At 41.1% G+C, this 25,827-nt stretch overlaps 1 protein-coding gene across 2 annotated transcripts in view; it reads left to right on the top strand.

Moving 5' to 3' along the window:
• The window catches only part of LSAMP (limbic system associated membrane protein), a 673,527-nt gene extending 664,424 nt beyond the window's left edge, over positions 1-9,103 (top strand). For both annotated transcript variants that reach the window (XM_030941402.1, XM_030941397.1), the window contains one exon: positions 1,064-9,103. In XM_030941402.1, the coding sequence (XP_030797262.1) occupies positions 1,064-1,161 (98 nt within the window). In that variant the 3' untranslated portion in view covers positions 1,162-9,103. The remainder of the gene's footprint in view (positions 1-1,063) is intronic.
• Positions 9,104-25,827: the final 16,724 nt, after the last annotated feature.

The following is a 25,827-nucleotide window of genomic DNA, read 5'->3' as shown; positions in this document are numbered from 1 at the left end:
ATTGTTTAAGTATGTAGTCTTAAATCCAAAAGTCCTTGTAGTGAAAAATACTGTTTTTTTGCTTTAATGGAATATGAGCAGAACTATACAAAAGGAGAAAAATGGAACAAGCAAAGCACAGACGATAAGCTCTTTTGCCAGACCACTGATTTTCTCCTCACCAATCCTCTCTTTTATGAACACACAAGCCCCTTCTCCAGCTTCCTATCCATCCTGTTTCCCCTCTCAGACCCACACCTACATCCCCCAAATTGTGTCCACATTGGGAAAACTAAGATGGCAGCAGGAAACACGGATTGCCATTCCAGGTTAATCTGGGTGAGTGCAAATCTCAGTTCTGCTCATGGTTGGGACTTGCCTCTCAACCTCTCTAGGTGTGTTTATTTGTGTTGTTGTTGTTGTTATCATCTTTGTTTTTGATTTTTAAAGTGACAAATGAAGAGTTTGGAGGAGTTGATCCTTTGCTGCCTCTTAAGATTTTAAGATGTGTTGACTTATTTTATCCCTTGCTAAGGTACCATCTAGCCATAAGCATTACTTTAAAACAGTTCCCCTCCCCATTAGCAAATAAGTAATTACTGCCTCTCCCCGGGGACAGAGGGAGTCATGGTTTGGTTCCATGCTTTATTGGTGGAGATGCTGTGATGAATTGGCCAGAAGACCCATGTCTGACTGCTGAAGGACCCTCACCAATGCTTAGAACCTTAATGAGTGCTGGCACCAGGACTACTGAGGGCAGGGCCAACAGGAGGAGGCTGGGTGAACCGGAGCCTGCTGCACCATGAGACACATTAGTGATAGCCAGTTTAAGGACTTATCTGGCAAGAGCATTTTGTATTTAGAAATGTTTCAGTCAATGATGCCCCTTAGGATACTTGTAGCCCGAGGAGGAGAAGGATTTAGGAAGGTTTTGAGCCTTTCTTGGGCTGCACGTAAGTCAGTAACTGTGAGATGCTGGTACCCAGCTAGATCTTACCTCTGATTCCGTCAGCAGTCAGCCATAACATAGAATGGGCCCGTGTAACTCATTCTCTTTCTCTCTCTCTCCTTTTTTGCTCTGCAGGACCTGGGTCGGTGAGAGGAATAAATGGATCCATCAGTCTGGCCGTACCACTGTGGCTGCTGGCAGCATCTCTGCTCTGCCTTCTCAGCAAATGTTAATAGAATAAAAATTTAAAAATAATTTAAAAAACACACAAAAATGCGTCACACAGAATACAGAGAGAGAGAGAGAGAGAGAGAGAGAGAGATGGGGGGAGACCGTTTATTTCACAACTTTGTGTGTTTATACATGAAGGGGGAAATACGAAAATGAAGAAGAAAATGCAACATTTAAAATAATTTTACAGTCCATCATTAAAATTTTATGTATCATTCAGGATGGAGAAGGTTCTACCAGGATATGTTTATATCTACTAAGCAAATGTATGCTGTGTAAAGACTACAGTACACTAAAGACATCCGGATGCTGTAAAAATAAGAGAAGAACCAGATGGATATTAAGCCCCCAACACACACTTTATCCTTCCTTCCTTCATCTTTTTTCGTCTGTGGGGAAAAAAATAAGGTCTTGCCTTTGGTGTTTATATTTCCATAACCTTTTAATTCTGTTTTTCATTTGAGCTGACTTGTAGCCACTTCAGACTATCAATGGAATCTTATGTTGAGCTTTTCTCTGGCTTTCCTTCCTCCACTATCTCTCCAACTTCAGAGATCATCCCCTCTCCCTCCAGTGTGTTCTATCTCCCCCACACCCACCCTAGATACTCCCTTTTTACTCACCTTTCCTCCCTCACCTCTCCTCATCCCCACCCCCTCCCCAGAGCACTAGTCATGCTGCAAATGCTAGGAAGTGTCATTTTAATTTTCTCCACTGTGCGTGTGTGCTCAAGTCTTTCGCTCTCATGTGGGTGTACATGTGTGTGAGCGTGTGTGTGTCTCTCTCTAAAGCATGCCAAGGGAATGGTCCATGTGTACATAGACTCATTGTGCTGTAGATACTGTCCTGCATTGTAATTGTGAGATGCGGCTGTAACAAGTTGCTGGGGGAGATGGCGGGGAAAGAGGCAAGGAGCAGAGTCCTCCTCTCATCCATGGCTGTCACATGGCATCAGTGTGTATTCAAACCAAGCTGTGCCCCTTCCAAGGGCAGGACCCCATATTCCTCCTAGTCCCATCATCAGAACCGAGTGGGGAGTCACTCAGAATATCACTGTAAATGAAAGTGCCTACTATCGATGGGGTAAGCAAACAATATAAGGAATTATGACATGGATGAGGTGCCCTAGGAGAGAAAATTTCAGATTTTACTCTCGTTTCATGAGTCTGAGGGATTCATATATTTCCTGGCTTTTAACAGGGTGAGCCCTGCTCTGCTGCAAAAATGAGCAGCATGTGTTGAGTAAATCCCCAGAAACAGGAAGGTCTCCAAGTGTCAACTCCCAGTGGAAGAATGATGAACCACTTGGAGATCCTAAGCAGCCCTGTTTTACCTCCTCCCTAATCTTCAAATAACATTTGTCCCATGAATTCCCCTGAGCAGAGATTGTTTCCTATTTCAGATAAAATACAGTGAAAGTGAGCAAGGCAGAAAAAGTCAACAGATGCCCAGGCTCCTACCGTATTCTGGAGATACCGTCAGAGCTCTAATACAGAGCATTGGCCATAATGAAAAGCAGTTCACTCCTTGTGCTCCTCTGCAGATGTTTTTCCCAGTGTTCTAGGTTAACATTTTATTTGGTTGCCTGCATAATCCCTGTTCTGTTTCACTGATGGTGTTTGCAGCATCACTATTCATGGTGGTCCACTGTTATCCTATGCCAGGGTGCTAAAAATTGCATGATATTCACCTTCCCTGCTCTATTTAAATTTACATCTATAAGAGTCATCTTGACATTAACACTGAAATGTGATCTAGGTCCTTAACCAAAATTGCTGGGCAACTTGTAATAAATTTAGACAGAAATTTTATGAGTACCACAAAGCTTGGTGTTACCACATCACCAGAAGGATTTCTTAGGAAATGTCTTGCAGAGAGAACTGGCTCTCTGCATGTAGATATCTTTATCAGAAAAGCAACCCTTGCTCTCACTTACACAATAGTAGGCATTGAAAGTGGTTCAGTTCATGAGAGGACAGAGGATTATTTTGAGATTATATTTGAATGTAATCTTGTGGAGCCAAATATGGTTTGTCATTAAGTTGGAACCTTGTAAATAGCTGTTACATGATATAAAATGAGAAACTTTGTAACTGGGAAGGAAGGAAGGAAGGAAGGAAGGAAGGAAGGAAGGAAGGAAGGAAGGAAGGAAGGAAGGAAGGAAGGAAGGAAGGAAGGAAGGAAGGAAGGAAGGAAGGAAGGAAGGAAGGAAAAGGAAAGAAGGAGGGAGAAAGATCTAAGTAGCATTGTTGGTTTCTTCTAAGGGATTGTACTGTTTGTTTTAGAAGCTTATCACAGCCTTCTTTCATGATTTGGCAGTTTAGACTTGAAACAAGGAAAAATTCAGCTTGGGGATAGTTAAGAGTGTTTATAGCAGATTCTGACATAGGGGAGAAAACAAATTCTCAACCAAGAAGGTAGCTAGTAAAATATAGGGAAGGTGAGCCATATTCCTATGCAGCATCAATTTATTGACAATCAGGTATTTCTCCTAACAGTTTGGTCTTCTTAGTTCAAGAATAAAGGGTATCATCTTTATTAATAAGCATTCCCCATAAATTGAAGAGGCAGTCACACACTTAAGTCTGTGGCTTTAGAAAAGTGCATGCTAATTTAAAGATACACAGGAAGAGAAAAGTAGAAGAGTTAAGTTGGATGTTGTTAGAAGTTGGATGTTAGTGTTAGCTTCAGAAACAGACCCCCATGGCATGTCACAGGCCTTAATTATATACCTGGCTTTCTTATTGTCTCCACTTTATCGTGAGAACAAGGTCTTGGTTTCATGAGAGGAACTTCTCCATTGAAATAAATGTCTTTACCATGTCAGCACCATTTGTTCCCTCGGTTTTAATATAATGAACCATATATTAAACATAACTAAACAAATATTTAAATGTGGTGTTTGCCTATATCTCTAGCAGGATCTGGGAATTTTAAAAATTTGCTTCTGGCTCCTGTTTCAGAGAAAACATTGTCCCCAGAAATCTCATGGGATTGAAAGTGTTCCCTAAGCAATGTGAACAATGGAGGAAAATATAGTTTAGAGAAAGGTCAGGAAAAGGTAGGGCCAGAAGACTGACACCAAGAAATCACTGAGTCTCAACATAAGACTTCTTGGAATTTAGTTAATCATATTGGAATAAATTCCTTCAAGAATCTTGTCCCTTGGTAATCAAAGCTTGAAACCCTGCACTGAAAAGCACCAACTGGTTGGAAAAAATATACTAAGAGGAGTGAAATTCATCTATCTGAGTGGCTAATATATTTAATATTCTTTGTATACAAAGTAAAACTCCACCATTCGTAAAACAAAATCCTTACACCCAACTTTCAGTTGACAAAAACAGAAATGACTTTGACCCAGGGCGTTTCCTGAAGAACGAGAACTATCCAGGGTTTTACAACTGCAGAATTGTAATTATGCTCTGTGCAATTGTTGAGCAAAGGTTTTGCCTTGTTGGATAAAAGTCTTGCTTGTTTTGAGACATAAAATTCCCCTGTCTTAAAAGAACTAAGACTTATGGAAAAGCATATGTGTTTTCTGTCAGGAAGGACTGCCCCATTGACCTTTGCCTTCTCTTCCAAGTCAGACAGACTTCTCGCTTGCCATGGGCATTTTTTTACTACATAGTCAGACTACTGGGACTATTCATAGAGACCTTGTAAAAGTACTCGTGATTTTCACGTTCTTGGAGGACCAAACAAAAACCTGTTTCTCCTTCAAAAATGGACTTACCTCCTTTGCACACAAAAGCTAAACTCCTCAGCATGAAATTGTTTGAGTTATTACTTTACCAAATTGTGAGCTTCTTGAATCCTCCAGAGTCACAGATTCCATCCCTGAGTTGGTTGTGGTTTCACTGTTTCTATTGGCTAGTCTCCCTGAATTTTTCATTTTGTTCTTTGCAGGGCTCGAATTATTTGTGGAAAACAATAATATATATGTGTGTGTATTTTTTTATCTTATCTTTATAGATGCTATATTTACAATAATGTGTGTATTATAAGACAAATTAAGAATAATGTTTTGAACTTAAAAGGAAGAAAAGTACTGAATTTGGTTGTTTAGAAAAAAAAATCTATGCTCATGTAGAAAGACATAGAACCCCACTTTTTCCATTTTGTAATTATTTGCCAAAAAGAACTTTGCTTATCAAACATGTTTAATGGGATTAACCATGTCCTCATTTTTCTTTTCATCCTCATAAACTTTTAGCCTGCATTTAGTCTTGGTTACCAATATCATTTTTTAAGAGAACTGAAAGTACAATGCTATATCTGACCTATATAAACTATTAATATTTTGAAGACAAATGTGAAACATACCACAAAAATGGTGAGATAAGACCCTGAATTAAGAAACAAAAATGCAGTTTAGGAAGCCTCCTCCCTTGCTTAAATGTTTAGAATATTTCTTCTCCAAAGACTGCATTTGCCTCAGTGATGTAAATTTTCCATCATGGTTGGCATAATATCTGTAAACATCTCACTAAATGCAAAATGGAGTTTACATTTATGTGCATACTAGCAGAAAAGAAGTAAACTATTCTCATTTGCATGTAGCTATGCTGTTCAAATGTCGCCAACCGAAATTTAGGAAAGAATTTGTTTTCACCCAGCAATGTACATCACTTTTCTCTTGGCAAGGAAGCTGGTGTTAACGTTGGGTTTAGGTTTAACATTTACACCAGCGAAAATGTTTATGAATATTATGGAAAACTTATTTTAAACCTTGATTTCTTTTCAGCACATTTACATACTGCGTGCTGATTAATAAATTAGGCACCAATCATGTGTAAATCAATGTAAATCACTAGTTTATGTACATAATATAAACTATGTAAACTTCATTTTTCATGCAGTGCCCAACTACTGCTAATCCTATGATTCTTAAGGAAAAAAAAAAATCAAATAAAAGTAAATAAAAACCGAAATGTTTCACAGTTCAGAATGGGAAGAATTATGACTAAAGCTCCAAATACAAGGTTGCCTCAGCCAAAAGAAGCAGACCCACAGGAACAGTTGAAGGTTTATATCCTGCTCAAGTCACCTCTCTGGTCTTTCAGGATCTAAGTGGAGATTGTCCCAACTGTTGCTGTAGTTGTCTCACCCGACCCCAAAGCAAGGAAAATAAAGGGAGAAAAAGAGGGAAGGGTTTTAAGGGCTATGTGTCTGCTGTATCCACTCCCAGATATCTTCTTTTTTACTCTTTTTCACCATCTAAGATGTCTTATTCAAATAGCTCCAAGGAAGTGACCTAAACCTTGATGAGCAAAATATTACTCAGTTTTTATTTTCCATTCAACAAAAGCAGTGAGAAAGCTTGCCATCTGGATTCTAAGAAATTGCGCAATATAAAAAATGTGATATCCTCGAGAAATATCTTGCTGAGTCACCCTAGGAAATAACTACCTTTACTTTATCTGGTAGCCTAATGTTTCCACATATTTATCCTGAATATTGCAAATGAGGGACTGAATCATTTTTAATTGGGAGTTATCTCTCTCAGGCATGTTCTTTTGGAGTCTTTTTGAAGTGCCTGATGCGTGTAACAGGATGACATATATATCATTCCTACAATATGAACAACTGTTACATAAAAAATCATCAAGGAGATGATTTCAGGAAACAAGTGAACTTTCTGCAAAGACTTAGAAAAATTTTAGGTCAAATTAACTTCAGGCTTTAAATGCACTAATATACCTAAGAGAAAGAAAAACAAAAAACAAAAAACAGAGAAAGGAGTTTTAAGGGCTCATGTGTCTGTTGTATCAACTCCCAAGTGTCTTCTTGGTCCTGCTTCCTCATCATCAAAGATAAATGACAACTTAAAGGGAGGTGAAAGTGTATTGAATTGGGAGTCAGGAGAATTGGGTTCGAACCCCAAGTTCGGCCACAAATAAAGCTGTGAGACATTGGCAAGTCATTTAACCTTCCTGAGTCTTCGTTTTCTCATCCTGAAAGTGAAGGATTTGGTTGACATCCCTAAAATCTCTTTCAATGCTAACCTTTATTCTGAATAAGAATTTAATATTCACTTAGTGCTGTGCCCAGCACTGTTTGTAAACAGCAGCTGTTTGTTATCTCTTGTTTAGTCTCTATTCTCATCACTTCTCAGAACTATCATTCTGCTGTCTTCATTTCTAAACCCAAAACTGCTAGAATACAGGGACTCTGGACTGGGTCTGTAAATTTCTTCTGCTCAAAACTTCATAGCAGTGTAGAGAAGGGACACATTCAAATTACACTAAGGACACTGACATAGCTGGGGTTGTTTCCTTGTTTATAATATTGTAAAACCTAAATGTGGAACTATATTCTAATAATCTTTCATAGGAAGGAAAATAGCCAGACTGGGTATTATGCATGTAACAAATGAGGACGTTGTGCCTAAGAAAGGAAACATTAGTTTTCTCTCATCCTGGGCCAAGTACCTCATTACAGTAAATGTGTGTCCTTGGAAACTCTTTGCTTGTGCTGATGGCGGTAAGCATGTGGTCCCAGGCAGGTTCAAAGGCTGATCTGTGAGAAATGGGCAAGACAATACATTTTGTTTTGGAAGGAATTTCTCATGGGATAAGTTTCCCAAAGCTTGAATTATAGGCTATGAAATAAAGCAAATAGATGGAGAGAAAACAAGTACTGTTTTCGAAAAGTACAAGTCAATTCTATTTAAAGAAGACAAGCTGAAAATAAAACAAAAATAAACACAATTTAGGAGGTTACAGAGTTGAAGACAGTATGAATTGTTGTGAAGGCCAAAATCAAATGTGAAAGTTAGGTTCTCTGAGAAGAGGGTAAGCAGAAAGGATGATTTCTCAAGCAATTAATAAGGAATGATTTTCTTGTGCCATGTTCTGGATGCATTGAGCACAGATCCTCTTGTCCCAAGCTGTCCTAGAGGCTCAGGTTAGCATCTATCCAAAGTTGTCCTTTGATTTTATTGTCTGAAAGAACAGAAGGCATTGGAGTTTCCAGGCACTAAAGAGTAGGGTTCGTTCATCACTTCCCAGCAATCACATCACTTTGTGTAGGTAAGGATATATGACGTGCTTACGGTACTTATGAAGCTCTCTCTAAGTGGGAGAATGACCTGTCCATGGGAAAACTCCCTGTTTTCATGGTCATTTCAGAAGTACCTCTTTTTGGGCAGTGCTCGTGGATCTACTTCTACAGCCACATTCTTCTCTGCACAAACCCTCCCTATGTAAAGCCAGGCACAGTACAAATATGCTTCCTGCAAGTGAAGAAAATCCATGGAAGTCCTAGCTTCATGGCACGCTGCAGCAATCCCAAGCTACCAGGAGCCTCTTTTGAACCCACTTCCCTAGATGTTTGCTCTTCACCAGAGAATGGAAATTGTTCATCCTGGTGAACTGTGGCCAAGTTCTGCTCCCTAAGTATTTACTTGGAGTGGGGAGGTCAAAGGGAAGAAATTCAGGGGGAGAGAAGCAAAGGAGAACACTTCCAACTCCCTCCCCCATCTCCCAACGCTCCCCACCTTCCTTATCACTGCTCTACTGAAGGGTGTATAAATCCTGCTCTTGGTTAGAATTCTCCTTATTAACAGTGTTATATACATATAAATATATATATAAATATATTCCTTTTTTCAGCCCTGTAGACATGAACTGATCTTCCCTTGAAGATCGGAACAAACACATGGCCATTTTTTGTTTGGGTTTTTTTCTTATTCAAGGTTTTTCATTTTTGTTTATTGGGTGGATTTTTTTCCCTGGGTACTAGCTCTGTGAAGGAAATAAAAAGCGCAGTGTGTGTGTTTAAAAAAAAAAAAAATTAAAATTAAGAAATGCTTTTTTTCTTTTCTTTTTAAATGTATTTAAATTCTGTTTCTCTCTTCTGTTCCTTTACACGTATGAATGCTCTGCTCTTCTGTGATCTTAAAACAAAATGAAATAAACGTGAAAAGGAGATGTGTCTTCATTGACCTGAGTCAGTGATCATGTGGTTGACTGCACTATTTCTTGGAGGTTTTCATGAATAAATAGAAAATGAAGCCAATGATAATGAATATCATGTAAGGGAAGGGCAGAAAAAATACTGAAAAATCATTTGAAGCCATTCTAACAATGAGTCTTCTGTCACAGAAAGGAATGTGAGATTTACAAGAATTTTCTTCACCTAAGCAAAGAGGTTCTGTGAAAGTGTTTTGTTTTTTTTTTCCCACCCCTTAAGGGACCAAAAGAGATAAGTATAAATTACCACTGAAATGCTATAAATAAAGTATTAAGACACTTATGTTTGTTAGACTTGACTGCGACCTTGGGTTATGATACCAAAAATGTTGGAAAATATGCTGTTTCTTTAAAGTCTCCATAGTAGTGGTTATTTTTAAGGGTTAGTTTTAATGAGATGCTACCTATAGCAGTAGAAGGAACTAAGGTAGCTTCTACAGCCACCTATTATTTCTACTTACAAAAATGCAGTTTGTTTTCTTTACTGCTGAGAGCTATTATCTTCACGAAATGTTTCCTGAATCTCTATAGAATCCCTATTGCATTACACAGGACACACACACACAAAAGTGAGAAATAAGCAATCTATCGTCCAAAGAGGTGAGGTTGGCTAATCACACATCAGAAGTAACTGGGAGCATCCGAAGTTCTACTCTTAGGAGTCAAATTGGATTTCAAACACCTCCATGAGAATTAATCCCAAGTTGGGGTGGCTGGGGGATAGAATGGAGGAATGAGCACTCATGATGGGTTTCAATAATGGGAAAAGGATCTCAAACAGAAACAAAATTCCTAGACCCCTCTGGCCCAAAGAAACAGATTAAGGGCCCAATCTCTCCACATTTTGAATTTTATTTAAAAAAAACAAAAACAAAAAAACAAAAAACTCTAAAAATGTTCTTCTGCAATGAGTTTTTCAAACTCAAAGTAAAGACACAGCCTCAATTCAAAGACTATTCTCACTTCAAACCCCAGCTGCAAGGTTGGGGTTCTCAAACCACTCTCATTTCTATCATTTCAAATCCAGGGTTCTTACTACCCTTTAAATTCAATAATTTGCTAGAATGACTCACAGAACTAAGGGAATTACACTTAGGATTTCAATCTTACTATAGCAAAGAATACAAATCAGAACCGTTCAAAGGGAGAGACACATAGGTTAAGGTCTGAGAGGGTCCCAAGTGTGGGGGAGTTTCTATTGTCCTCTTCCTGTGGACTGAAGAAGTACTAACCTTCTAGCACAGTGATATGTGACAACAAACAGAGTATCACCAACCAGGCATCTAGACTTTTTGCTTTTGTTTTTAGATTTCATTACCTAGGCATGATTGATTGAATGTCCAAGTCCCCTCCCCTGCCCAGAGGTCAGGCTGATATCATGTGATTCAATGCCTCAGTACCAAGTTACACGGGTGGTCTTTCTAATATGTGCAGCCACTGTCCTGAGTCATCGAGTTAGTATAAACTATCTAGGGGCCCACCCTGAGGCATTTTATTTATTATTTTATTTTGTTTTGTTTAGATAGAGTCTTGCTCCGTCGCCAGGCTGGAATGCAGGGGCGTGATCTCAGCTCACTGCAACCTCTGCCTCCCAGGTTCAAGTGATTCCCCTGCCTCAGCCTCCTGAGTAGCTGGGATTACAGGCACCTGCCACCACTCCTGGCTAATTTTTTGTATTTTAGTAGAGAAGGGGGTTTTACCATGTTGGCCAAGATGATCTCGATTTCCTGACCTCGTGATCCACCTGCCTCGGCCTCCCAAAGTGCTGGGATTACAGGCATGAGCCACCATGCCCGGCCCACCCTGAGTCATCTTATTGGCACACACTATTAGGTGTGATCCAAGGAGCTCAACATGAATAATGAAAAAAAGAACTTTTACTTGGAAAATCCTGGGGAATTACAGCTTATCTCCTAAGACCTGGGGACAAAAGTCAGCCATTCTTTATCATATACTAAGGGAGGAGACCACCCCTCATATTGTCTTATGCCCAATTTCTGCCTCCAAAGAAAAAAAGAAGCAAAAACTAAAAGGCAGAAATGAAAGGCAGACAGGCAGACAGCCCGGCGCCATACCCTGGGCCTAGTAGTTAAAGATCTACCCTTGGCCTAATCGGTTATGCTATCTATAGATTAAAGACATTGTATAGAAAAGCACTGTGAACATCCCTGTCCTGTTCTGTTCCGTTCTAATTACCAGTGCAGGTGCATGCAGCCTCCAGTCACGTACCCCCTGCTTGCTCAATTGATCACGACCCCCTCACACAGACACCCTTAGAGTTTTAAGTCCTTAAAAGGAACAGGAATTGCTCACTTGGGGAGCTCGGTTTTTGGAGACATGAGTCTGCCAATGCTCCTAGCTGAATAAAGCCCTTTCCTTCTACAATTCGGTGTCTGAGGGGTTCTTGTCTGCAGCTCGCCCTGCTACAATACCTATTACCAATCTATAAAAAAATTACTTGGATTCTCTAAGTTTTCCAAGATGGCCTGAGTTTTATTTCTCTTAAGCCATAGAAGCTTCAGGGTTACAAAGTCAACACAACCTTGAGGCTTTGCTATCATTAGTGCCTCAGAAGAAATTCTTTCTGCTATACTTCCATTTTATACTCCCTTTACATCCATCTATTTTAAAGTATGCCTAAAAGAGCATGTGAGAGCTCAAAAGAGAGTGGGTCTGTGATTCTAAAGGAAAGAGTTTTCAAATATTTGTCAATATAGAATTAAGTTGTATCCAATTCAACCAACTACACCAACCCACTATACCTGAAATTCTTTTCTATCATCAATCACTGTAACCTCACCATAGCTGTAGAAGATACCTGAATCCAAATCTATGAAACAAAAAGTGTATCTCTCCCTCACCTGCTAAAAAGAAAATTATTACACAAACGTGGAGAATATGGTTGCCTGTAAGCCCAAGACTGAAGTCTTACTGTTTGTTGGTATGAAGAGGAAATGAATTTCTCTTCACTTTCCTTTTTAAATTATTCTCTACTGTTCTCCAGACTGGCTACTGGCCAATTGGGATATCCTTTTATCAGTCAAAGCTATGTCCTGGTCAATGGATTTCAAACTGTTTAAGATCTATGATGAGCACTGGGGACTGTGTCCAAGAATGTTCATTGAGGGACATCTTCTAACTCACCTTTTACAAACCCAACCATTCTCAGGTGCTACCAGAGAATGTAAGGTGCTACTGATTTGCCATGTGCTTTTAAAACAAGGAAGTTTATTATTAACTCACACGATCACAAGGTCCCACAATAGGTCATCTGCAGGCTGAAGAGCAAGGAAAGCCAGTCCAAGTTCCAAAACTGAAGAACTTTGGAGTCTGATGTTCAAGGTTAGGAAGCGTCCAGCATGGGAGAAAGATGTAGCCTGGGAGGCTAGGCTAGTTTCTCTTTTCACATTTTTCTGCCTGCTTATATTCTAGCTGCACTGGCAGCTGATTAGATTGTGCCCACCCAGATAAAGGGCAGGTCTGCCTTCCCCAGTCCACTGACTCAAATGTTAATCTCCTTTGGCAACACCCTCACAGACACACACAGGATCAACACTTTGTATCTTTCAATCCAATCAAGTTGACACTCAGTATTAACCATCACAGGAAGTATAACAATTTGACTTAGCCTTGTTATCTTTACTTACTATCTTTATCATTTTACCTGCTCACCCTGCCCCTGCCTGGTTTCCTAAATCAAATTAGAAATTAATACTACAGCAAAGACCCCCTATTGCAAAAACAAACAAAGAAAGAAAGAAACCTCTGTCTCAGGTTCTGCCTGCCCAAAAAAAGATGTTTCTACTAGTCGGAACAAACATCAGAGACGGACCTTGATCAGAAACTCAGGAAGTGGGAGAGGATGCTGGTCAGGTTAAGAGAAATAGTGCAGTTCCAACCCTGGGCAGCCCTAAGTAAGAGTCATCAGAAGCTTCCAGGCAATTGTCACTGAAAAATAAGTGCTACAGCACTACCTCAGCTGCTGCAACCACAGACCCCATTCAGAAATCTTTATCATATTAACCCTTGGACTCTAAACATTCCTCTCTATTTTCTGGCTCTTAGACAGTTAATTCAACCTGCACTTATTATTCTTAATATATAAACCCCCAGGCTCTATATTAACAATCATGAGATTACAGAGCCTTGAAGTAGCATTGATTTACCCAGATATATTAATATTTGGGCCAATTCTCAAAGGAAAACAAAACAAATAAAACTTCCAGAATCAAGACAACTCCCCAGGGAAAGAACTGAGAACTCCTTCTGGATGAAGACACTTCCTAGGTGCAAGGGAGTTGAGTTGTACATTTGAAAAAGCTCATTATAAACACACTCCCCAGGTCTAGTCAGCCCCTCTTCACTCAGCCCTTCCCCACCTGCTACACTGTCCTGAACCTACCAGGCCTAATGAGTCATGTGGCCCAGCCAAGAAGTGAGCCAAGGGGAGACATGGGTCATATGCATTCAATACATACGGCACTCCCAAGACACAAAGGCTTCTCTAACTAAACCTCACTCTCACTGCATATCCATGTTCTAAGACTTGGAGGATCTGTCTCAGGTTATAACCAGTGACACAATGTGGAAAGAGACAGAGCTCTTGCTATGCATCTATTACTTCTTTGTTTCACAAACTCCATTTTCCAGCGATAAAGCCTAAACCAGCATTTTTATTGTTGTTCTGAAAAGATAAAGTATTTGTTCTTTAAATATCAACATCCTGGTGTTTTTTCCCTTTTCAGTCTTAATTTGCGATAGTATAATGTTACTTTCAGGAAGACAAAATATTTGTTTACCTACTAGTTGGACTGCCAAGGATCCTACTTACCCAATTCTACCTTACATCCTAAATGAATATTTAGAAGAAATGACAAATGAGAACAAAGGAGAGTTAGTCTCCAAGTACAGTTGGTGTTAATAATATAGGCATGCAGCCTCAGGGCTGCTGTGAACAGAAACTGTATCAGCTTTCCCTATTTAAAATAACATACATAGACAATAAGTTTCTCACCTTCCCAAAGTCCTTTTGAAAATAAAAAGTAATAGAGCCAGAAGTTAAAAAAAGAAAAAAAATCTTGGTGGTTATAATCACTGTTTTCATTAACATTTTAAACGGTTATTCTTAATGGTACATTTAACTAAAGCTAGCTTATCCATGGGAAGAGAATATAGCCATTAAGATCGGCATCTGTTGCACAAACTCAGGCTTCACATTCGGTGATGCATGATTATAACACCAAGAATATTACATGCTAACAGCAGACTCATTAGCATTAATTGCTGCATTTAGTCCCACTTAAAACCTCCTATATCCATAACATTTGCTAAATATATCATTCTTTCGGAAGTAAAGACACCCTAAAATATTATTACCTAAGTAACAATGGACCTAATTTGAGATGGGCATGTGTGTTGTAGTGAGGACAAGAAAAGAAAGTCATGATGATAATCCTGGACAAACAGTTTGATGATAGAAAGCTGCCACTTGTTGACATGGTGCAAAACTCAACTTGAAAAGGGAAGGTCATTGAGAAGTGTGTGGCAGCTACAGATACAAGGCTGCTTCACAATAATTAACACGTTTTTCTGTGTGAATAGTGGAAAAGACCCTGGAGAGGTGCAAATACACAGATGACTGTGCTGTGCGTTCACTCATTTGGTCATTCTGAAATCTTCATGAAGGAACTGCTAGGGGCCAGGTACCATGCCAGTCCACCTGCTCCCTGTGGGCCAGCTCCTGTCTTTATGGAGCTTATGTCTGGCTAGGAAGGCAAATATTTAATGAAGACTTATAAATCAATCTTTTCATGATACAAATAAAGTACTTTAATGACCCTTTAATTGTCCTGTCATTTTGCCAAACACATTATGCCTAGAGCTGGGTCTAGGTGGAACCGGGGTCACTAAAACATGGGGCTCTGAACACCCTCTGTGAATCAAAAGGCAGCTTCTCAGAACCCTTTACCATGGATGATGTCCCAATCCCTCCTTTTCCTTTAAGCTATTTGATTCTGAACTGCACTTCCTGCTACTCTCTCAACATCTCTCTCTCTCACACAAACACACATGCAAACATACACAGACACACACACACACACTCACACACACACCTGCCTCCGTGTCAGTGTTTCCTTGGTTTTTAAGCTTCACACTGTCCTCCATCAATATTCGCTCTGGAATTCTCCCCACTTAGTAACTCCCACTAAAAAACAAATGGATTTAGTGTTCCAGCTACTCTCTTGTCAACACACAGCCCATTTACTCATTCATTACCCAAATATTTGTGGGTTCTTATTATTTGGCTGGCACCGAGCTAGGTGCTGGGATGCCGTGGTGATTGAAGGTGAATACTGTTTTTGTCCTCATCTCTACCCAGCTTACTCAAACTTCAGGTTGACAAGAATGTGTTTGAAAATGTATAAGTGAGATGAAATTATGCCAACAAGTCGCCATTGCATCTTGAAAGAAATGACTAAGACTCAAGTATGTGGTATACCAAGGGATTACCTTAATGGAAAGGAGATGATAGATCCGCCAAGGGAAGTATATGAATGCTTGTCCTATCTTCGCAGAAGGCCAAAACCATCCATTGAAAGCTGGCTGGGGGAAAAGAAGAAGCAGCAAAAAGGTCAACTGAAGAATAAACTACTGTCATTGGCACAAAAGAATACCACAAAGATTATTTACAAAACTCAAATCAGGAATAGAACTGAACTCCATGTGGAAGTTCAGTTGTGCTAAGAGGAAAGAGGAAAGGGAAAGAGTTTACAGAAATAAATTAATGATGATGATACACTATTTTGAAGCCCTCACATTTATTTTTTTTTAATGGAGTTTTGCTCTGTCACCCAGGCAAGAGTGCAATGGCATGATCTCGGCTTACCGCAACCTCCGCCTCCCTGATTCAAGTGATTCTCCTGCCTCAGCCTCCCGAGCAGCTGGGATTACAGGCATGCGCCACCACGCCCGGCTAATTTTGTATTTTTAGTACAGACGGGGTTTTGCCAAGTTGGTCAGGCTGGTTTCGAACTCCCGACCTCAGGTGATCCACCCACCTTGGCCTCCCAAAGTGCTGGGATTACAGGCATGTGCCACCATGCCCGACTAATTTTGTATTTTTAGTAGAGACAGGGTTTCACTACGTTGGTCAGGCTGGTTTCGAACTCCTGACCTCAGGTGATCCACCCACCTTGGCCTCCCAAAGTGCTAAGATTACAGGTGTGAGCCACCATGCTGGGCCCAAGCCCTCACATTTTATTGCATTATTTTCCTTAATCTTCATATGAATTCTGTCTGTTGTTTATATTATTAGTCCTATTTTACACTAAAGAAAACTGGATCTTTTAAAATTAAATAATTACCCAAGGAAGTGCTATGGTTCAAATCTGTTCACCTAAAGGCATGTGTTGGAAACTTAATCCCCCAAGTAACAGTGTTGGGAGGTGGGGCCTAATGAGTAGTGATGAGGTCATAAGGGTGAATAGATTAGTGCAGTTTTTGTGGGAGTGGGTTGGTTATGAAAGGAGGATGATGCAGCAAGAAGGCCCTTGCCAGGTGCAGTCCCTCAGTCTTGGACTTCCCAGCCTTCACAACAATAAGCCAAAAAATGTCTGTTCATTAACAAAATTGACTAAGACAAGAAGTAAATGGACTGAAATTCAAACTCAGATCTGTTGCCTTTACAGACATTGCTCTTAAACACTACATTGTCTCCCAAACACTAAGAAAAGTTGCCAGAGAATTAACTATAAAAATGCTGTAAAATGAAGCAATACATATCATTTCACAGAACTTCTTCATACAGCTATCTTAGGCAACTGAATACTAATAATTACATGTAATTATAATTAATAATAATGGCAAAACACTAACAGTTAGCTCATGTTTCACAGGCAAGGTCAATTGAGCCTCAGAAAATTAACTATCTGACTCGAGATCACACAGTCAGCTGAATAATAAGACTCCAGCACCCAATCTCTGGGACTTCTGGGTCTAATATGAGTGTTGTTTCTGATACAGACTTCTCTATCCCTGTGGAACCTGGAAGACTACTCTCAGTAGCCCATGTGAATATGCTTGGAGAATCTTATGGACTAAATTATGTCCCACCAGATTTGTATGTCAAAACCCTAACCCTTAGTACCTTACAAAATCTATGACTTTTATTTGGAGATAGGGCCTTTTAAAGAGGGAATTAAGGTTAAATGAATCAATTAAGACATGTTCCTAATCCATGCTGTTTGGTGTCCTTAGGAGAAGAAGAGACATAGGAATGTGCATGCATGAGGGAAAGGCCATGTGAGGACACCATGAACAGGTGGCCATCTGCAAGCCAGGGAGAGAGGCCTCAGGAGAAAATGAACCTGTTGACATCTTAATCTTAGACTTCCAGCCTCCAGACAGGACTGTGGGAAATACATTTCTGTTGTTTAAGCCAGCTGCACTGTGGTATTTTGTTATGGTAGCCCTAGCAAACTAATTCAAAGAGCAAGTTCACTGCTCTATGTGAGATTTTGTTAAATGTTCTCACTTTTCAACCCTACAGTGATAGTTACTATAGAGACATATATTCTACTCTCACTCCAAATATGAACGCAAACCACTGAGTCTTATAAAGTGATAAATTTTGTGTGTAGGGGTAAGAAACATTGGTAGGCATGTGTCAGGGTGGGACAATATATATACTGTGATGTTTTATATACATATATGGATATATGTGTGTATGTATATGCAGTATACATATATGTGTGATATATATACATGTTTTATATCTATATAATCACTACATTTCTACTATCAATAGAAAATGCAATTCCCATCCCCATCCCATAAAGACGTAGATTCACAGACATGTATAAGTTCTTTGTGATGAGCCCCCTGCAGGGCACAGCAGCCAAGCATGGATCTGAGCAGGTGAGCAGGGAACTGAGCAGCACTCATTGACTGCTACTGTAGACTCAACTTGGTCACAGTGTCAATGAACCCCAACTAAGAGTAGGGGTTGCTTGGCTGAAACCCTGATGAAGAATCCTAAACAAATGCACTAAACAGATTCAAGCAGAAAGACATATAACGGAGGAATACAAAGGAAACTAGGGAAGTGAAACGTAAATGTTCGCATGTTAAGAGGATAATTAAACAATTATTTAATGATTTGGAGATAACATAGTTAATTGGTTCGGAAACACTTGTGGCAAACATCCTTTTTCTCCATGGCATTGTTTTGCCTTTACTCCAGGGAGCATCCTCTGAGTTTGCAAAGCATGTCCACTTACGTTATCTCTTTTGTACTTTACAACAACTGGTTGAGGCAAAAATATTATAACTCTTCCCCTCTGATACAACCATGTCAGAGAAAGGTTTTGTATTTGGAAGTCCCAATGCATTTTCCTCTTCTTGTTGCTTATGTGCATCATAATCCATTTGCTAAAATTACAAAAGAATGCTTTATCTCCACATTGAATTTCTATCCTCAATAATCCCTGGGCATGCCTCAGTATGAAGGTCAAACACCGAGGATGGCCACTCTCCTGAGAGTTCCCTCTGAATGAATTAAGCAATACTGACCCACAAGATGTCCATTCTCTCTGTGCAGTCCCACAGATAGGCAACCACCTCTCAGTATGCCAAAATAAGCTGTACTGACCAAAATATTTTCATGAAACCATTTGTTACGGTAAATGAGTTTGGGCATTACTGCCCACGCCCATATGCAATGATTTATCTTCTGCCAAAACAATTTTTATCATCCTGTCCAGACTTTCTAAATGTGACCCCCACACACACACTTGTGTGTGGGGTAATGTTGGCAAAATAGTAACTAAGAATGGGGTATAGAAAATCCCTTTTAACCTTTTTGCCACCATAACAAGCTATAGCTTAACACAGACCCTGCAAAATCTCTCTCTCTCTTTTGTTCTTCTAGGGAAAATGAAAGGATTAGGTCAAGAGTTACAGATGCGATCCAGAAGAACCTTTTTTTGTGGCTATTTGTTGCTGTTGGGGCTTTGTTTTGCTTGTTTGTTGATGAGTAGGTGGCAGAAGCCTTTTCAAGAGTGTTTGTCACATACATTTGGATTCTGAGCAGCTACTGGTCTATTTCCCAAAGGACAAGCGAGCCCACAGAGGTCAGTGGAGAGAGGGAGAGAGTGTGTGTGTGCATGCTGGTGAAACGTGGATCAGAATAACAAAAGCAGATGTAGCTAATGGCAGAGGGGCAAGGCAGGAGTTAATAAACCAGCGCGCACAGAGGGTTCTGTCAGATGCAGGGGATGTATGGCGTAATTGTTTCTGCCTCTAATGATCTTAGTGATGTGGGAGACATGAGAATATTAAAACAAGACAGAAAAATGGAAACTCATTTCTAGCAGCTGCCAAACAAAATGGGATGTAAAACAGGAGAGAGGTATATTGGAATGTTCACAAGGTTCACTTCACCAAAATGAAACTTTACCTCTCAAGGATGTCAAATCCTCCCCTCTCTGTCACGCAAAAGTCCCCTCCCATTTCCCATCAAACTGTTGCTCCCTGCATTCTTTCTGCATCCTTCCCTGTCACTCTCTTCCCTCGTCACTGTCACTTTGCCTCTCTTGCTTTTTAATCTCTTTCATCTTACCCCTTCCTTCCTCCCCTCTCCATTATCCTGTCACCACAAACATGCTCTTACAGTTGTTCTCCCTTCCCTCTCTCTCACACGCATACACGCACACACGAGCATACACGCACAGACCACACCCCTTCTTATTCATTAGTAATCAACCTGGGAGTCATATCTCCTAATCCCAGTAGTTGAATGGAGCTGTAAAAATGCTCCCTTTGAAAAACACCCAGAAGTGGCGCTCCCCGTGCTGCCAGTGGGTGGTGGGGTCGGCGCTGCTGCGATGCTTGCTCCTGCCACGAGGGGGCAGCGGTGCGCGCCGAAAGCCGCGCTGTCCATCGGCGCAGGCAAGGCGGCGCGGAAGTCGGCTCACCCGGTGTCACCCGTCACTGCGGCTGACAGCCTGCGTCAGGATTCCGCCCGCGTCCCAGGCGAGCACGGAGGGGCGCAGAGAATAAGCAAACGATTTCTGATGAGTGCGGGCGGGGTGAATTCCGCCTCGGGCTAGTACAGATAGATCTTTTCCAGAAACAAAGGAGTGAGTCAGGCCGTCTGTGATTCGAGAAGGGAGAGAGGCAGGGCTGGGCGCGCCCGCTCGGGCCCCGCCGCCGAGCTTCTCCCCGCCCGCCTACCTGCGGCCTCCTATTGCCCTGCGGCCCGCGCGCCTCCCGGACCACCCGCCAACCCGCCCACCCGCTCGCGCTGCTGCGAGGCTCCCTCCCCAGGCAGCTGCAGGCGCCGCCGGGTCGGGAGGAAGCCAGAAGGCGGCTTTGCTCGGCCACCTGGGGGCAGGGATGGAACCGGCCTGCAGAGAAGGAGCGCGGGTGTGTTGGGGGCAGGGTGGGTTTGCAGCCCTTCCCGGGGGTGCGGCTTCCCCCAGTGACTGCAGGGTGAATGCGGCGGCAGGGGGCGGCAACGCTTCTGTGAACCCGCAGCCTCCGCGTGGCTGGGGACTAGAGCTCTGCACGTTTGTCACAGGTCAGCTCCCCCGACTCACGCACACACAGGGTCCTGGAGTCTCGTTGCGATTCCGCCCCCTCGTACTCCAAAAGAGGGGTAACATCGTCAACAAGCAGAATAATAAAAAGCGTTTATCGAGTGCTACGCGCCAGGCAGGCTCTGTTTTTACAGTAAATTTATTATTAATTTTAATAAAATGATAGTAAATAATAGCAATATGCCCAAGTGATGCTGATGGATTAACTGTCTTATTTCCTTCGTTATAAGTTGAGAGGATGCAGAAGTATATTTTTCTTTTTCAAGAAGATAACTAGGTCTGGTTCTCCCTATTTCCAGAGGAGGAAGATACCTTTCTATTTATTTATGTTTGAAAAACTAGGGTTATAGCTGCCGTTGGACAGAATTCAGGCTCCAGGCTGTTTTCCCTCTGTATTTTTTTTTTTCTTTTGAGATGGAGTTTCGCTCTTGTTGCCCAGGCTGGAGTGCAATGGCGTAATACAGGCTCACTGCAACCTCTGCTTCCCAGGTTCAAGCAATTCTCCTGCCTCAGCCTCCTGAGTAGCTGCTACTACAGGCATGCACCACCACGTCCGGCAAATTTTTGTGTTTTTAGTAGAGACCAAGTTTTCACCATGTTGACCAGGCTGGTCTCAAACTCCTGCCCTCAGGTGATCCGCCTGCCTCGGCTTCCCAAAGTGCTGGGATTACAGATGTGAGCCACCCGGCCGGGCCCACTCCGTGCATATTTTTTAAATGGGAATGTTCATGTAACTGTCCCAGTTTACAGCATCCCTTGAACAAGAGAACATCTAGAGACTCGACCTAAATGGTACCATTGGTGGGAGTTGAGGAGCCGTTACTGCCATTAGAAGGGGCAAGTGACTCTCCAGTTTGCCACAGTACTCACCTTGCCCTAATATGGACTGTTATTACTTGAAGCTGCACCCCTCGGGGAGGGTTACAAGTCAACCCTCTCTCCCCTAACACACGAACACACACACCACACACACACACACACCACACACACACACACTCTCTCTCACTCTGTCTCTCAATCTCTCCTTTATTTATAAAAGTAAATATTAGATTATAAGTTTCACGAGAGAAGGAATTTTGTCTTATATTTCTTTTGAATCTCTCATAGAAATTCATTGATCTGGACATATTGTAGATACCAGTAAGAACTGCTGAATGGAAATTTGTTGAATAAAATGAGCAATAGAACATTATTTAAAGTGTCGGGCTACCACAGATATTGCATCCATTATTTTTTAAGGACTATAAAAACATTCATACAAAGCACAACAATTTCTGCCATACGTGCATGCATAAACAATTTGATGTTGAAAGCAAATGTACAACAAAATTAATATATGTGTACTTAATTATAAAAATAAACATTTTTGTTCCTTAGTAATCAGACAGTAATAGTCTGAGAAATACTAAAGAATGATAGAAATACTCTTTTACAAACATTTCCATCCATAGCAAGTTTCAAGTCTGCTATAGAGGTAAAAGAGATATGATGTGATAAAAAATATAAATCAAAATCATAGTGGAAAAATAAACTAATATTCTTTTACACTGTATGGAAACTTTAGCTATGCGATACCACACTGCATATGTATCGGTTACAGTTCTATTGGGGAAGTAGAACCATTGTGAGTGATATAAAACCAGGGATTTATTACAGGGTTTAGATTCTATGCAAGTATGAGACTGTGTTAAGTAGTCTAAGGCCTCTGCATCTATTCTTGGGCGTGAAGTCTGCAGGGCTGACGATCAAGAAGGAAAGATGCATATGAAATGGATAGAGCAAGGAAAAAATGAAACTCATACTTGCTTCTCGTGGCCTCCATGTAAATGACTTGCAGAATAAACTGACGCTTTTCACCAAAGAAACATACACATACCTAGCCAGGGATTCAGAGAAGCGGAAGCAGGGGAATCTAGCAGGACTTGAAGGAGCCCATGCCAACAGGGTGAACCAGCAGATCAGTGACAGCTTAGGTGAGCTGGCAGCCACGGCTGGCTTCACACCCATCTTCAAATCATAAAGATAGCTGGTGCTTCTTTTCTGCCTTCCAGATCTTGTTCATTTTTTCCTTGTGGCCAGCCCTGAGCCGGAAACAAAAGGAGTTCTTGGAAACATGGTTCCGGCTTAGCAAAACAGACACACGCAAAGTCATAATAAAGGAATCTTTAAGACAGCAGCATAAAAATCACTGTGATACTTGGGCTAAAGCAAGGTATTTTGAATATTCAAAAATAAATCATAAATATATGGGCCCAAATAATATCTTTTTAAGTTATTTATCAGATTTCTTTCTTAATCTGGGGGCATGGGAATTCAGTGGAGAATGAACAGCAAGAAGGAAAGTACTCAAGGTGATTTGAGAGGATGGACTCCAGAGGGTATCACAGATTAACTTGGGTGGAGTCACATAGGCCAGGTATTTTCATACAAGACAAGGGGAACATTTAAGACAAGGGGAACTCAGTAGGGCCCTATGATATAGAACTGTAGCTTCAGATCATAGAGAAAAAATGAACATGAAGAAAAACTACCTATTATCTCCCTGGCATAAATGGCAAATACAGAAAAGGCCAGCCACCAACAGTGATGCTGGATGATGTTTATCAACACATTGAAAACTGCACTTTTAATTCTGCCCCTCACCACCTGCCCCTCTTTCAGGCTTCTCCCTCTCTGAAACCAACCCTGCATCCACCCAGTTTCTCAAGCCAAAAATTTGGGCATCAACCTTGATTTCTCTTTCTCTTATTCTTTCTGCTAACTTAGTCAACTCTATCACCAAAATAGATCCTGAATATTTTCACTTCTACTGCCACCACATAACACAAACGTGATCTACTGTTTCAGCTTTTCAACTGATTTCCCGCTTTCATTTTTCTCCTTCTAATCCATTATCTGAACAGCAGCCAGCATGCTAGTATAAAAAGAGGAATCATACTATGTATTAAGCACATAATATTCATATTTGATAGTATTATCCTGGATGCCAACATACGGGTTCTAGAGCAGACCATATTATTATTTACTTACACACAGGACACACTAGCTATCCTTTGCCCCAGTTCTTACCCCCAGGCAATATAGTGAAAACTGCATGTCATGATACATGTGAGGCAGTTTACTGTAGACAAGGGGCCTGATCACATGAATCTGGGCATTTATGTAGGAAAAAGAGAGGCAGCTGTCCCCCCATGTCTAGCCTTGCAACCTGGAGATGTCTCCATGGTCCTGGTTCTTATCACACCTTGAAATGTAAACAAATATACTTCCCAATTAAATAAATCTGCCAAGTACTCAAGGCCTTGTTTATGATTTTTCTCTCACTTCACTTTTGTTTCTACTGTGCTCCATTCCCACTGCTGTTCTTGTTTTTTTGTTTTGTTTCGGTTTTTGTTTGTTTGTTTTTTTGAGATGAAGTCTTACTCTGTTGCCAGGCTGGAGTGCAGTGGCACCATCTCCGCTTGGCTCACTGCAACCTCCCACTCCCTGGTTCAAGTGATTCCCCTGCCTCAGCCCCCCAAGTAGCTGGGATTACAGGCATGTGCCACCACACCCAGCTGATTTTTGCATTTTTTTAGTAGAGACAGGGTTTCATCATGTTGGCCAGGGTGGTCTCAATCTCTTGACTTCATGATCTGCCTGCCTCGGCCTCCCAAAGTGCTGGGATTACAGGCATGAGCCACCACTCCAGGTCCCCACTGCTATTCTTTCTAAAACATGCAAGTTGGCTTCTTCCTCAGTCTTTGTGCTTGTTGTTCACTAGTTCTTTGCAAGGCTGGCCCCTTCTCATCATTAAAGGTCAAGTTCAAATAAAACTTCTCAGCCCTTCCCTGGCCATCCATGTACACAGCATGCCAGCATCTTTACTACATCATCTTGTTTTACTTCTTTCATTCCACTTAGGATTATGAAAAAATCTTACTTAGGGAATTATTTACTTATGTGTGGCTGTCTTCTCAACCAGACTGAGAGTAAGAACTTTTTCTTGTTCACTACAGTGTACCAAAAGCACATCACAGTGTCTAGCACATAGTAAATGCCCCCAAAATATGTGCTAAATGTCTGAATACATATTTTACAGAGTTTAGTCAGATCCATCTCAACTGAAAAATCAGAAGCTCACTCAAGTCAGGGATAATTTATACACTTTCAGAGCCAGTTTGTCATTGTATCTACTTATCCACCATGTGGGCTACATTATCAGAGAGGAACGATGCCATAGTGGAAAGTTCATAGGCTTTGAATGAGAGTCATGCATTCAAAAACCAACTCTACCACTTACTTACAATGTGACCTTTTTTTTTTTTTTTTTTTTGAGGTGGAGTCTCTCTCTGTTGCCCAGGCTGGAGTGCAGTGGTGCCATCTTGACTCACTGCAACCTTTCCTCCCAGGTTCAAGCGATTCTCCTGCCTCAACCTCCCCAGTAGCTGGGACTACAGGCACGCATCACCATGCCTAGCTAATTTTTGTGTTTTTACTAGAGGTGAGGTTTCACTATGTTGACCAGACTGATCTCGAACTCCTGACCTCGTGATCCACCCATCTCGACCTCCCAAAGTGCTGGGATTACAGGCGTGAGCCACTGAGTCTGACCTGCAATGTGACCTTCTATAGATAAGAAATCTGAGGCTTTGAAAGATGCAGAGATTTGTCTAAAAGGGACCATAGCACTAACTTTACAGAATCTTTGTAAGAAAAAAATGCAAAGTGCCTACATAGATACCAGCGTTCTTCCCTTCTTCCCATGCCCTGCCAGCCTCTGTCCTCTCCACTCCCTTACTAACAACTCAAAGAGTCATCCTGAAGTCCCCTTTGATCTCCAGTCTCACCCACATCAATAATCATTGATATCAACATAAGTAAAGAATTGTTCTACATGTAGAGAGCCTGTATGACACATTTCCGGTCATGAGGTACTACATATATCTAACGGAGTGATCACAAGATATAGATGCCTGCATTTCTGGTTCTCTGTTTAAGACGTCACTGTTTTAACAAGAATTCCAGGGAACTCTTTAAACTCATATATGCTGATACTCAAAAGCACCAGCCTTTGATCACCCTGTGGTGATAATGAACTTGTTTCATACTTTCT

This window comes from Rhinopithecus roxellana, chromosome 1 (assembly GCF_007565055.1).
Source record: "Rhinopithecus roxellana isolate Shanxi Qingling chromosome 1, ASM756505v1, whole genome shotgun sequence".
In the NCBI taxonomy this organism is placed as follows: domain Eukaryota; kingdom Metazoa; phylum Chordata; class Mammalia; order Primates; family Cercopithecidae; genus Rhinopithecus; species Rhinopithecus roxellana.
This window is presented reverse-complemented; position numbering and strand designations above follow the sequence as displayed.